The sequence below is a fragment of the Dioscorea cayenensis genome, chromosome 15 (assembly GCF_009730915.1).
Source record: "Dioscorea cayenensis subsp. rotundata cultivar TDr96_F1 chromosome 15, TDr96_F1_v2_PseudoChromosome.rev07_lg8_w22 25.fasta, whole genome shotgun sequence".
NCBI lineage: Eukaryota > Viridiplantae > Streptophyta > Magnoliopsida > Dioscoreales > Dioscoreaceae > Dioscorea > Dioscorea cayenensis.
Window position 1 is genome coordinate 7633458 of NC_052485.1, and position 15438 is coordinate 7648895.

The window sequence follows — 15438 nt, forward strand, 5'->3', positions numbered from 1 at the left end:
AGGTAGAATGCAGTATTTAGAATCAATATTATTGTAAATTAAGACTTTTGTAAAAAAAAGAATAAAGAGAAGGAAACTCACTGGAGATGCTCTGAAGGAAGACAAGGAGTTGTTTTTTCAATATTCTCCACATACACACGTGCACATGTGCACACACACACACACACATATTGAGAAAGTGGATAAATCACAAGTATATTAAAATAAAAAAAATGTATAGATACATAAATCAATCTTAATAACCAGTAGTGAATCTAGTGATTATGATGTTGGATTATAAAAAGGGAATGCAAAAAATATGAAAGAAATACTAAAAATGCCTAGATGATAAGTGGCATGTGCCAATACTGAACTGCCTAGTCAACACAGATGTGAAACAGTTATTGCTAGATCTGAGATTTATGTCTATTTGCTTTCCTTGATAAAAAAAATTGAGCAGCGGAAGTCTTCACTATTCTTGGTTCCCTATTCCAAAGGTGAAAGTGTATTGTAAGAATATATGATCTATTATATCTGTAGCAGCCATAAGTAAACCATGACAGCTACACTCAGTGAAATTGTCTATGGTCAAGATTTTATTATTGTAGATCAACTAATTTCGTGGTGGCATGGCCTTTTTCAAAGACTTGATCCAAGTTGACATCAAAGATCCCTATTAGAGCAAATGGTAGAATGATCGGACATTAAAAATCCCATTACTTTCAAGATTCCAAGTTTTAGAATCATTTGGGCTAAGAGTGAGTAGGGATGGGCACAAGGGGAGGCTCCTGTCCCTATACAATATTATATATATACATATACATATATTATATAATATATAATATATGAGGTTTAAAAGAAAAAACCAAATTTTTTTTTTTGAAAAACCCTAATATTACAACTTTCCTTTTGTTTATTAGTTCATTTGTGCTTTCATGACATGTTGGATTTATTTGGAAGCATATATACACAAAATGTTGTTTGTCTATTAATAATTTAATATCATTGATTCACTTATTTTGCTAATGATTATTTGTGGGCATGGTTATGCTTGTAGGCTCATAGCCCTTGATTGGGAGAACTTGGTTGGAGTTTAAGTGTTTATTTAGTGCACCTTTTGCATGCATTGTGTCACCCAATCCATTGTCAGCTTCAAAATTTTAGGTTCATTGGATTTTAAGCTAGTTTGTTGTAGGAGGTTTATCAATGTAAAATGTGAGCTTTGAATATATTAATTTAGGTAGTTGAACATCTAATTTGAGCACGAGAGAAGTGTGAATAAGAAGCACTTTCGTACACTTAAATGGTGCATGATTCACAAAAACACTTATTAAAGGGGGAGTTACCTAACACCATATATATTATGATTTTATCTTAAAAACATTAGAAGTTTGTTTCCATATTAGATGAAATTTTTTCCAAAATATATTTGGATAAAATTTTTTATTTACTTTAAATTAATAAATTAATATATACTTTTGTTACATTTTATTTTAAATATGTACAAATAAAATTATATATATATATATATATATATAGAGGACCAATCCTCTATGGACGCCCATAGATAAGAAATCTATGGATGTCCATTATCAGCCGTTAGATCTCGATCCAACGGCTAACATTGATGAACAGTAAATACTACAGTAATATAAACAGTAATTACTGTTCAGAACAGTATAATGAACAGTGATACTGTTCATCAATGTCAACCGTTGGATCATAATCCAACGGCTGATAATTGGACATCCATAAATTTCTTATCTATGGACATCCATAGAGGATGTAAATTCATATATATATATATATATATATATTAACGGATACAATGGGTTTCCACACATCGGTATTTTTCCCAAGACAATAAAACTTAAATAATAGTTTCTGGAAAGAATGTTGCCGTAAAAAAGATTGCATGCTAACATTTATATGTTTCATGCAAGCTTAATTAGTAAGTAGATATCCAAAAGTATGAAATTATATATATATATATCTTGTAATCCTAAATTTCTCACACTATTTAGTAATACACACACGCATATTCTTATTCAAAACCATAATCTCTTCTTACTAGTAAAAGAAGCATTGTACTAATACTCAATTTTGCATTTGGTCACCTCATGACAAAACCTTTCCTCCTAGTCTTCTTAAAGTTTAGTGTCAGTAATTGTTTGATATGAAAAATCTTTTTTGTTGATAACTTATTAGTTTTTATTGAGACCTATAAATTCTACAAGAAATTTGATGATAAGTTTCTTCTTTTATAACTATATTGTTCATTAGAAACACAATCACTTTAAATCTGCTATGTTTCTTTCATCTTGGCTGAAAGAAAGACCTCAAAATCCATTTTTAACATGCTTGATTATTGTTGGAAAGCAACGATAGGTCAAAGTATGCTCAAGAAGAAGATAGTTGGAAGAGGAAGATAGTGTAATACAACTTGATATAAACTTTATTTTCTAATCTTCACTCTTACCAAACACTATATAAATAGCCTCTTACAAAAACCCTTGAGATTCTACACTTATTTCAAGATAACACCCATATAACTTTGTAACTCATGTCCCTCCATATTCTTTATAATTCATGACTCTTCATATTCCTCTAAATTATGACCCTTCATCTTCATATTCCAAACCACTAACATAATAACTTATTAACTCCTAACCCTTCAAACTTCCTCCATGATGACAACACCTCAGCTTTGACTATTCTCAACAATTATAATGTTGGTACTTTTTATTTTGCTTGCATGGGATTATTCATCATTGATCTCTTTTTCTCCTTAGAAACCTAATCACTTTTAAATTCAGATTTTTTTTCCTTTCTAGTTTATTAAAAGGCTTAAATGATTCGTTCTAACATTTTTTATTAAGGTTGATTTCTTTTTTGATACTTATTTGGGATTATTAATATCTATTTTTGGATTCATTACTTAATTCAAACCTCATATTAATAAAACTGGACAAATTTAGCTTCTTATTAAGGCTGTAATCCTACTGTAAGGTAGTATTGTCTAATTCTCTTATGCTTGTCATGCCGATTTATCATCTTTTCATCTAAAATACTTATGATAATGTTTTGGATTCCATTTCTAAGATGGTCCTTAAATTTATTTTGATATAATCTAATGGTAAAGATGGAATTCATTTCCCCAACTAGAACATATTCCTACCTCTAAATTTGTGAGAGCAATTGGTATATTTGTAACTCGAGAGTCATGAAAAGATCATTGATAACTATTTTTTTTTTGTTTTTTTGATTTTGCCTATATTAATTGTACTAATAACGTTTGGGTCTCTCTCATGCTTGACAAATACTATGAATATCATCCTTAGGTTTCTTATAGTTGTAACAAGACTTTGGGGACTTTTTTGTGCTATTATCATTGGCATTTTTGACTTGAAAGAAAATATCCAACTCCAAATTTTGATAGTTTTATTGATTTGCTTTTAGATCTATGCTTTTTTTTTTATACCACCAAAGTATATGCCAACTTTTATTATTATTATATCTAATGTATTAACCTTTATGTCCAAGATTTGGTTGATAAGTCTTGCAAGAATGAGGTGCTTCTATTTGATGTCTTTGGCCTCCAAATGTATAATCAACTATGATACCTCTTGCTTCTTTTAGCGTTCATTTTGATCTCTACTAGGTGAAGTATCTTAAATTTAATATAATTTCAACTCAAATATCTTGGATTCTAGTTTAGAATACTGCAAGGACCTCAGGAAACTCTATGTCAAACATCGTGGTAAACTTTTATTCTTACTTATTTGTGATAAATAAATTTCTAAATAAGATGTGTATGGATTAGGGTTTGGATGATCTGTATTTTATTCCCCCTCTTGGCTTGAGAAGCATTAATATATTTTATGAGGTTTCCTTTGACTACTATAGAGTAGAGCTTGATTAATCAAGACTTTAATATTATTAAATCATATATAACTTGTCTTTTAATTAAAATTGGGCTGTGATTATCACGAGAGTGATAAGTTAATTTCTTCTTTCCAAAAAGAGCTTTATTTTCAACATTCTTGTCTATTTTGGAATACATAAATGTAATTCTTTTATTAGAGGTAATACATGTTCTGCTTAAGTGTGTATTAGCAAACTGGAGTATGGAATCCCATACTAGATCTAACTACAATTATGTGAATTATAAATTGTTGTTTTTAGTTTTTTTTTACTTATATATATATAATTTAATAATCTCTTCTAAATAATAAGAACCCCATAAATCAATTGTACAAATACCTATAAATTTAATGATAAAGAGAAATTTACATAAATACCTATCATCAATACACTATATATATACTCCTATCCCTAGTCCTGAACCGTAAATTACGGAAACCACAGGGCTAGAAAGGTAAAAAAGATTGAAATCAGCGACCCTTTCTCCCGGCCGTTTTCCCTAGTCTTCTTCTTTGCCTCCCTCTCTCTTCTTCCCTCGAGATCAAGAACACCATCGCTTTCCCTCGAGATCCCTTCTCGTTCGTGCACGAATCCACCTGCAATCCCCTTCGACGCATGATTCCTTGCTTCCCTTGCTGTGCATCGAGATCTCTCTCCTCTCTCTATGCCCTTGCTGAAGGTCCCTTCTCCTCTTCCCAAGCTTGCAGCTTCCGGGATTTAACTTGAGGATTTGTGAGATCTGTTGGAAAAACGAGAGAAAATGGGGTTCTTGAAGTGGGTTTCGGTGATCTGTGTGATTTTCTGTTGGGTTTTGGCTTCTGAGTCTTCTGCTGAGGATGAGTTCCGACGCGCGTGAGTGCCTTTTTTTTTCTTCTCTGTTTATCACTTTTGAATTGATGGTTTTTTGAGTTATTGTAGTGAAGAGACGAGTTCTTTTTTGTGAATTGATTGATTTATTTATTTACTCCCTCTAGTGTCGTTTTAGTTTACATTTGCTGGAAATCTTTGAACAATGTGGTAGTATTTTTCAGTTTGTTATTAGTTGTGATTCATTGCTTAATTGTTAATTTGCAATGTTGTTCTTCTTCCAACAATGTTTTATAGTCCAAGATGATTCATTTACGTGGAAATCTTGTTTCAAGACGAAGTTTTATGGTGCGTTTGTCTAGTGCTTACTGTTCACTGTGCATTGTATAAAGAAAGAGTTAGCTCCTGGGCTATTGTTAGAGATGACACATAAATGATTTGTTCAGAATAGGTATATCTAGAAGCAGCTCTACTAAACACCAATTCAGCGCAATTACCATCTTTTATTTAGAATAGCTTTATGACCATAGAGCTCTCCGTGATTGGGCATGGGGCCTTAAGATAGAACTTCATATTTCTTGTTTATTTATATATTCCTATGTTCTTTGTCAGCTAATATATGCCAAAACATAAAAAGCAGAGGACAGTAAGATGATGCAAATGTTAAACTTTTCATGACTATAAATTTTCCGATAACTTCATATGCCAAGTTGATGATTTCATCCCCATTGAAGGACAAAGGACATCTCTTAAATGGCTCTGTTGTCTTTCTTGCCAATTGATTGGCCTTGTCTAAGCATTGTTTCTTAGCTTGATGCGTGACTTCTGTTTGCAGACCTTTATTAGGGGTGTGCATTCAGTTGGTTCCAATAATTCGCTCAAAAATTTTACAGAGCTGAAATTATTTTTAATTTCCAAAAAAAAACCAACCAAATAGCCCTTAAAAATGAAATTTTAATTGACTGAAAATTTTGGCTGCTTCTGTTAATTCGTTTGGTCTAGTAGAAACTAATTTTTTTAATTTAAAATTTAAAATTTAACATCTAACAATACATATACATTGAAATGAAATCTTAAGAACAATTTATAATCAGTAATTGTCAATAGATGATAACAATTATTAAGTCTGCCCGATTTAATGACTTTACAAAATTTCAATTTATTAAAAAAAACATGTTGAATTATTACTATGATTCCATATAAGTAATTTTTTTAATATTTTAATTGACAAGACAAAATACTAACAAGCAAACATAAAGATGTTAATATAGTTTTTTACATGAGTAATTGTAGCTGTTTGCTATTATACTAAATCACTAATCGTTAATGATTGATGATATTAATGATTTCGTCCCTTAAAAGAATAGCATGAGTTAGTTTGGTTTATCTAGGTGGTTTTATTGACATTCTTTAATATTGAACTTCACTTAAATTAGTGAATTAAAGAAAAAAAAAATAAAACTGGGCCAACTAAAATATAGTTTTGCGTTGAACTAAACCAAATGGAAGATCTTGGACCCATCAATTAATTCACTTAAAACTGGATTGAACCTACTTCTAATACCATTCTTGTTGGTTATGAAGAAATTCATGTTATGAAAAATTGCATATGGCAAACTTTGTCTTAGAGTCTTAGAGTAAATTTAGAATCAACTTGGTGAAGCACAAGCCATTGATCTTGTTGTACAAGGAAGATGCCTGAAATACTTGATTTTGCACAAATAATTGGCACAAATCATTGATTTTGCAAAATCCATGGGCACAAATGCTTAGTTTTGCCACACATATTGATCTGGATCTAGATGTTAATGCCAGTTTCGTAGTCATGGATATAATTAAAATCATAAAATGTGATCTTTGTGTAATTGCAAGTGCATGGACCACAGATTCTTCTTTGCCTTGGGAACTCATAATATGGTTAAACTTTACTTTATCTCATAAGTCTTCAAATTTGATATAGTATCTCATTTTCGAATCCAAATTTTATAATTAGTGCTTTCTCGTATCAGTTGTTTTATTGGAACTTCACGTTGGTTCCTACTCTCAAACTTCTTAGACTTGCTTTTTACAAGTATACTAAATTTGGTATTAATGACTTTTTTTAATATGATCATCTGTTATTTTTTCTATTTTGCTTTTAAATGTGTTATGCTGGGATATGCCTTTTATATGTACTATTGTTTGCCTTGAGATATAGCCTATCCAAATCACCTTTTGTGAATTTTCCTTGTATCTCAATTTTATTTTTTTTTATTTTTTTATTCTTTTAAAGTGGACATAGATCTCCTTGATCCTAGTCCTGCCTAATTCGTGCTGCTACTGATGTTGTTATGGATTGGCCAACTCCTCTTGTGACTCATCTGAGAATATCCCTGGGGTGTGAGATATCTGGAGTGGCATGTGTAGATTGATGGACTTTTCTCACTGGCCTATTAGCGCTTTTGGATTGACTAGTTTCAATATGCTTCTTGAAAGCAAAGCAATGTAGTGCATATGCATATGAAAAGTTTATTAACCTATAATTGCATGTGATGAAGTTGGACATACCAAGAAAAATATGATCTTGTACTTTCTGGGCAAATATTGATTACAAAGAAGAGTTTAGAAAGAAAAACCTTACGAAAAGAGAATGAAAAAAGATTTAAAAGAAAAAAAAGGAATGAAAAAAGATTTAGCTTTAAATTAAGGGCCACAAATCTGGTCATATTGCATTTGCAGTTTGGCTATGAAATAGGTGTCAATGAATATAGAAGGGAAGGAAATACTTAAGGTGTAAAATGAATGGTGCTGCAATTTATCTTAGGATGTAGTGGACTTTTGAACCACTCTACTTGAAGCCGGCCGAACTGCCTTTTCATGTTATTGGGCTATGGCTTTGTATTAACTGCCTCATGGATCAGGGTTCTAATGTGTAGAAACAACTTTAACAGGTGCAGACAACTCCCCCACATCATAGGATAAGCTGTTATAGTTAATATCAAGTTGGCACGTCGACTATGAGCAATGCATTCAGTGTTGCATTATTATTCATTGATATCTGTAGCTATCTATAATCCACATAAATTTATTTTTATCCTTTTTAATATCTATAGAATTTAATCTGTTATTGTGGCATAGGTTTGAGTTTTGACTCTCTATTAGTACCTTATGTTGCCATTGATTTCATGATATAATTTGTGTTGTAACTCTAAATTTATATTTGATGTATAGGTTTCCTATTGTGGTACCTGATCCTGGTCATACAAAACTTCTAATTGCTAGAGAAGGATTGGAGGCTATTCAAAGAATTAAAACCCCAATCGCCGCCATTGCTGTAAGTCTCTGTTATTTGATTCTAGTAAAGTTTTATTTGTTGCCGAATGCATGCTTTTGGTTTTGTCTTCTATACCACAGCAATCCTTAAAAAATTCCATCTCTCCTTGTAAAGGAAGTTTGTATTCCTCTCATCATTATTTGGTTATGGATCTTTACAACAATTTATGATAAAGTAAAGACCTTCTCTTTTCTGAAATAAATTGTTTCTCTTCTTTCTGCCATTTACTCATGATTTATAACTTATGTAGATTGTGCTTGCCTAAATGTGTTAGCTGTTACAAAAGGAAAAAGGGTGAATTCGTAAAAGAAACTATCGTGTAGGTAAAAAGTAACTTTATGGTTGTGGCAACTTTGATTTTTATTTCACTTGGTGGTGATAAAGAATGGAGAATTCTATTCACAGCCAAACCCTCTACATCTATGAGTTCCCTTGAATTGGAATTTGTTCCTTTGGCAAACTGATTGGTAGTCATGTTGATTGTGGCACCGAAGACCAAAGCATTAGCTGGGAAGAATAAATTCCCTAGCCTATGTGAAGTAGTATATGAAGTTTTAGAGGGTGCTTAACTACTGATAAACTAAATAGGTTGTCAGGAGCTCAGGAATTGAGAAATGAGTATTTTGTAGGGTTATTTGCTGCATTCTTCTAAGCTATCACAGTTGGTTATTGCTGTTTTTTTTTAATAACTTTTGAAAATTTGGTGCCTCTTGTCCGCATGTAGCTACCATGTGCCATGTTTTAGTACCAAGCTTGATTAGCATCAGTCCTAAAGGCTGATGATTAGTTGTGTATGCTAACAATTTGCATTTTCCTTGGTCATTATAGAAATTATAATCAGGTTTATCAATTAGCTAAGATTCAGTGATCCAAGTTTGGCTTGAATCCCTCCTAGAATTAATACTAAATGAGCTCAAGCAGTTCAAGCCAAGCTTGAGCTCAGATTGAGGGACTTATTTCGGATAGGCTTCATAGTAAATTGTACATTTTTGTTCCCTGATGAGATCTGATCACAATACTACAAAAAAAAGATAAAATTTCGAAGAAAACTTCTAACAACAATAGCTAGCATGATCTTATGGCACATTTAATATAGAAATTATATGCAATAATTTTATGCAATTTAACTTGCTCTAATTGAGCTATTTTGAGATGAGATTGACTCAAATTTAATTGAGTTTTAAAAAAGAGCAAACTTGAGCTAGGCTCGATTACTATATAATCGAGCAAAGTAGAGCAGCACACTAGCTGCTCAATGTTTTAAACCCTAGTTAATTACCAAATGATAGTTAGGATCTGAACCAACCATCCTTTGAAGAGGGGTTTCCTACTGTTGAACAAACCAGTTAAAGTGGCAATAAATTGTTCACGATTTAGTCTTCTGTATTCATTAACGTTTCATTTAGGTCCTGATGCGGATATTTCATACGCTACTGGGAAAACAACATAACTGCAATATGTTCCAGCATAAATCAGTCAACCATGTCTATTTTATTTGTTATCGAAGTGCATTAGTTATACCAGAGAAGAAAAGGATGCCTGAAGATGATATTTATTTTTACCTACAGCAATTGGTCTTGAAATAATTTAATAAATATTGCTTCTTATGTGTCCTTTCATTTCTGATCATTATCTCAGGTTATTGGTCCTTATCGGTCAGGCAAATCATTTCTTCTTAATCAACTTCTGTCTCTTTCTTGTGATGAAGGTGCATCCCTCAAAAAGAATCTTGTAAATTCCCTTTGTCAGAATGTTCTGATTGCATTGAAGCAATGGATTTGCAGGTTTTGGTGTTGGGCATATGCGTGATACAAAAACTAAAGGTTATTGATTCCTTTGTAACTCTCAATGATATGTGTATCATATGTTGAGCTGGTTCTTGTGCATTTATTGCTGTTCTTGTACCAATTAATTTCTTTCTGACAGAATTTTAAAATGTATACTATAAAGCTAACACAATCACCTACAGGGATATGGGTCTGGGGAACCCCAGTAGAGCTAGTAATTGATGGGGTAAAAGTGTCTGTATTGTACCTTGATACTGAAGGTTTTGAGAGTGTTGGAAAATCAAATGTATATGATGATAGGTGAGACCATACTAATTCTTTTTTTTTTATAGATATTGTCTTCATTTTCCCCATTGTATTTGTGCAAATTATCTATTTTTTCATTGTCATTTAGGATTTTCGCGCTGGCAACTGTCTTGAGTTCTGTGCTTATATACAACCTGCCTGAAACGGTTTGTTCTTTACGTGGTGGCCAACTGTTTTGTCTTTACTGGGCACTTGATTAACTACTTTCAAAGTTTTGAATACTATGTTGGAGTGCGAATGATAAACTTCAACATTTTTGCCTCATTAATAGTATTGTTTACATTTAGATTTGTGAGGTTGATATATCTTGGCTCTTCTTTTCTACTAGATTCGTGAGGCTGATATATCCCGGCTGTCTTTTGCTGTTGAAATTGCAGAAGAATTCTATGGCAGGTTAGTATGTCTATCTTGGATATTGTCTATTTGAAGTTTCCAATATTTTGCTTTGATATTGTTTTCTAACTACTTTTTTTTTGTTCTGCTTGTCCATGGTTCACAGAGTCAAGGTAAAATACCAAACGCTCTTTTATTGAATGAAACTTATTCATGTACACTTCTAAGATTTGGGATATTGATACAGGGGCAAGATGTTGCTTTTGAGCCTGCTAAGCTCTTGTGGCTTATCCAACGTGATTTCCTACGTGAGTTCAGAAATTTTCTCTACAAAAATATGGTTTTTGCGGCATTATTTCTTGTTTCTGGAAGAAGATACCGCATAATCATGTCATCTCAGCATGTTATGCTTCATTTCTCAACAATACTTGAGTTGGGATCAGGACATAATTTTTTTTTTCATATGAGTCATTATTATTAAATTTATTCAGATTGGATTCCTTGTGGTTCAACCTAACTGCAAACTAAGTGGTTGCATGAAAATTTTCAAATTTCAGGTATATATAGTGACTGGCTTTATATGTGATCCTATACTTGGTTTGTTAATTTGCCATAATATTTGGACATGCATTATGGAAGCTTGATGATTAAACTTGGGAGCTTATACCTATAAGAAGGTAGTGAAATGTATCACGGTTTACCGCACCATTTTATGATATTACATCTGGGGAAGTTTGTTTTTTGTTTTGCTCAGTGCTCTTTAGGGTTTATAATAGAGATTTCTTTGAGATCACAAGTGACCGAGGATTGATCGTATCTTATATAGATAAGGGTAATGCTATGGTTTGAGTGAGGGCTTAGAATGCCTTGGTTATTTCTGTCTGTATAAACTACAAGTTTAGAATGAAAGGGAGGTAAAGAGGTATGGTGTAAAAGATTCTTTGATGGAAGCATCCTAGCTACTACATTCTGTAACTTTTTATGATTGATAGAGGAAGATATTTTTCTCAGTTTAGAACTTGCATCACAAGAGTAGTGGTCAGGATTTGAATAAACTGTCATTCTCTTGCCAGATATTTGATGGCATAAAATCATTTAGTAATTGTGCATGCCTGCTGTGACTTGCTGGCCATCAGAACCTGAGATGGAGCCTATATTGTAGACATTTTTACATTTCAAAATTTTAGATCAAGACTCAATGGTGTTTTAGCTTGTAGTGCCCACAAGGAATTTTGGACTTCAGGGTTCATAGTTGGGTTCACATGTTTGGCATCCTGTAGTTGTATCCAAAATAATCAAAAGGTGAATGACCTTTAAGGCTATGCCATTAAAGGTAATTGCTAGACAACCTACTGTAAAAATCTGCTGTGATGATCTTAGTGAAATATCTAATAACATGAAAAGTTGAACCAAGGTGAATGACTTTAAGGCTACGCCATTAAAGGTAATTGCTAGACAACCTACTGTAAAAATCTGTGGTGATGATCTTAATGAAATATCTAATAACATGGAAATTTTTAGTTGAACCTACACCTTGTTTTGTGGTTCCCCTTTTAAATGTTTTAGTTGACCATCAACTTGTAGATTTCTTTGATTCAGAACCCACAAAGAATTTCTCAACTTATGGTCCATGTCAATCATTTTGATGGTCATTTAACTATCAGTAGCTTAATTGGAAACTAGTGGTCGGGAGTGTTGCAACATTGAAAAGCATTTGATGGACATCATAAACTAGAAATTGGCACCATTGATCTTGATGTAGAGATCTCAAGACAAAAATCAGCTATGTTTAGTTTTCTTGTGCCAATGTTAAAGGCATTGATACTGCTTGATGCATGCTGATAAATTGCTTAATGTCTAAGTGGATTTGTCCTGGAGAACTTTACAATATTGCACAAAAGTATTTCAAATCATGCATGCTTTTTCTAAGGAAAAGTATTGTGATAGCTTATTCTGCACAATTGTCATAATATTACATCATGGACTTGTTACATCCAAATAATGGTCTGTTCCTTTGACATTGATTCCCTTTTGAGTTAACCTATCCTACTATAAGGTAAAATATAGCCATTTCCAATTTTTTGGCAAGCAGTGGTTATTATGATGATGCCCGTTGGTTTATCTATTTCAGGCTGTGAATTTGTTGAAAAAAAGTTTTTTGCATGTTTAAATAAAGATTATTAGGTGTAGTTGTTCTGTGAATACTTTGACAATCATTATTATTATAGTGGAAAGGATGCTTATTGTTTCTTCTTTATATCTGTGACCACTTTTCCAGTTATAATAAGTAAATTTCTTTAAATTCACTTGTTATCACTGGACATACACTTATCAGACTTTTTTCCCGTGTAAAATAACTCTGCCATGAGAAATATCAATGCTGGGATTAGAATTCATCTTTCAGCTATTGACATTCACATACGATATTCATCAGAATGGGTGTTTTTAAAATAATCTTGATGCTTATTTGCATGGTAATGACATTTATTGTGTTATTGGATATGACTAAGGATAATCAACTTCTTCCTTTTCTAATACTTGGTTAGCTTCCAGTTTCTTTCCCACTACTGAAATGCAAGTTCATGGTGCATCCTATTTTTCTTATTTAGTTATGCATTTCTTGGTGATTTAAATTATGATGTTCTTAACAGAAGGAAAATCTGTTCAAGAAATGGTGGATGAAGCACTCCAGCAGGTCCCTAATCATGGTGGTTCGTTCTTTTAACATAAAAATGGATCAAATTTATTTTTTTGGAAATTGTATTAATTAATTAATTAATTTTTTTTTTTTGGTTATTATCCTTCTATGTGATCACAGGAGATAAAAATATTGAGCAGGTATTTGTATACAACAAAATTTTTAGTTGTCTTTTACTTTTCAGATGTTTGGTTATATTTGTTTATTTTACAACAGGTGAACCAGATCCGCCGATCCTTGGCTATTATGGGTGAAAATAGTACAGCCTTTAGTCTACCCCAGGTATATATTTTTAGCATTTTCTTTCAATCTAAATTTTACCATTTGTCCGTGTTAGGTATGTATTTCATGCTGTTTTCCAGTTGAATGGGTTGCTTTACTTTTAGTTGGAAGCTGAATAATCGAATCTTTTTCTTGATGAACATGGCGACTGGGACTTGTGCTAATAAATATCCATCTACATGGTATTCAACAAATATTAGCTGAATTATGAAGCAAAGAAGAGAGAAGACCTTTTTTTTTTTCAGAATGAGATCAACTTGATGATGTTATATTTAAAAAAAAAATGCATTACTGGATAGATTTGGCATTAAGTGTAAAATCCTTTGCTAGTCAGTTCTATCTCAATATTGTAGCCTCTACAAGCTTAAAAATATGATATGCAGTACAGGAGCACTCTCTAATTTGTTTTGGTCTAATTGGACCTGCAAGCAAGTTCCTAGTGTCAATTAATCATTTTGTGGTTTCTTCCTTTGCTTGGCTAGTTGATAAATCTTTGATTTAGTTCAGGGCTTGTAAAAATTTGATCCACCATTAAAAGCACTGCATCGAATAAATTAACCAATGGCATTATTGTTTTCATTGCTTTTTAGTGGCAATCTTGTCACCAATCGCGAACCATACTTTTTAGTTTCTTGACTGCATAAATAAATCAAAACCATGAGGATCTGCATATTTTATATTTATCAACTTTATTTGGTCTCCACATAAACCAAATCAGTCTGCGTCTTAAATCCAAGCTTTTGGAGTACTTCCAGGTGCATGGTCTCCATTTACTACAATTGCCTACCTAGTTGCTTCCCAACATAGTCAAATACACATGGGGATTTGGTAGTAATACAAGGAAAAAAGGAACTAGCCAGGCAATCATGCACTCGAAAACGATATGAATGCCCTCATCTAAAGTTCTGAAAATGATGTGGTAAGAGCATTCAGCTGCTTTCTTTTAGAATGATTTCATCATCAAATAAACGTAGATACCTTTATTTCTTTTGCTAGTGCTTTCAGTTGTCTCAATATAAGCAGATTTTACCTGATTAAATTCATACCTTTTCATTTTCACAAATGTCTTATTATGGTTGTCTCAATATAAATATCTCAATATTTTTGATGTTGCACCTTTTCCTGTGTAAATGTCGCATATTGCTAACCTGCATTGGCAGCCTCATCTTCTATAGGACAAAACTCTGTGAAATAAGTTGACAAGTGAACTTGAGCCATCGATGCGGAGAAAAAGAGAAAATTGAAGCAAGTTGTTGCATCTACTCATTCCGATCCAAAAGCTGTGCAGGGTAAACACTCCGAAAATGGGCCGGAGTTTCATTCTTTCTGGAGCAGGTGGTGCTTTGAGCTGCAGTAAACTATTTTATTTCGTGTTAGTGTATTAGAAATTATCACATTGTGATATCACTTTCAACATATTACTACTTTGATGCCTGTATTCGTAACTGACTCTAACTGCGAAGGCTGGGGTGTTAGCATTACGATCCAGGAAGCCCAGTTTATCTCGATCTTTGTCCACAGTTCCTCTCAGATCCTGGAAGCCCCTGGAGTTTCAGCCAGGTGAAATTCCCACCCAACGGGTTCTCTAAGTTGAGGCCCTCTGGGTCAAAGCAAGCAGTATCCTGGGAGCGCTGCTTTGAAACTGTACAATCAACAGGATGTGACACCTTGTTCCTACCACCGCCAGAGGATTGCAAGCCGCAGCCTGCCCAAGCGATGAGTCCAGCAAGCAAGCGAGGAAACTTTCTGATGAGTGACATTTTGGTCACTATCATGCGAGGAATCTGGTCGTGGAAAACTCGAGTGAGTGAAATACAGAAGTTAGATGAGACTACTTTTATTTACATGTCATTTATTTGAGGCAACAGGCTTTCAATTAAGAAATTCCTGGACCTTACTCTTATAAATGTTGGAATTCTTTTATCAAAAACATAGCTTGAATGGCATATATATACATATATGTGGTTTGTGAAATCAATATTGCTTTAGTTTATGCCAATAATTGCCAA

General features: G+C 32.9%; 1 protein-coding gene across 2 annotated transcripts in view; it reads left to right on the forward strand.

Moving 5' to 3' along the window:
• Positions 1–4382: 4382 nt before the first annotated feature.
• The window catches only part of LOC120277393 (guanylate-binding protein 4), a 16978-nt gene continuing 5922 nt past the window's right edge, over positions 4383–15438 (forward strand). For both annotated transcript variants that reach the window (XM_039284223.1, XM_039284224.1), the window contains exons 1-12: positions 4383–4755; positions 7921–8023; positions 9662–9731; positions 9808–9846; positions 9993–10110; positions 10205–10262; positions 10445–10509; positions 10616–10622; positions 10697–10757; positions 13101–13160; positions 13268–13287; positions 13364–13429. In XM_039284223.1, the coding sequence (XP_039140157.1) occupies positions 4664–4755; positions 7921–8023; positions 9662–9731; positions 9808–9846; positions 9993–10110; positions 10205–10262; positions 10445–10509; positions 10616–10622; positions 10697–10757; positions 13101–13160; positions 13268–13287; positions 13364–13429 (759 nt within the window). In that variant the 5' untranslated portion in view covers positions 4383–4663. The remainder of the gene's footprint in view (positions 4756–7920; positions 8024–9661; positions 9732–9807; positions 9847–9992; positions 10111–10204; positions 10263–10444; positions 10510–10615; positions 10623–10696; positions 10758–13100; positions 13161–13267; positions 13288–13363; positions 13430–15438) is intronic.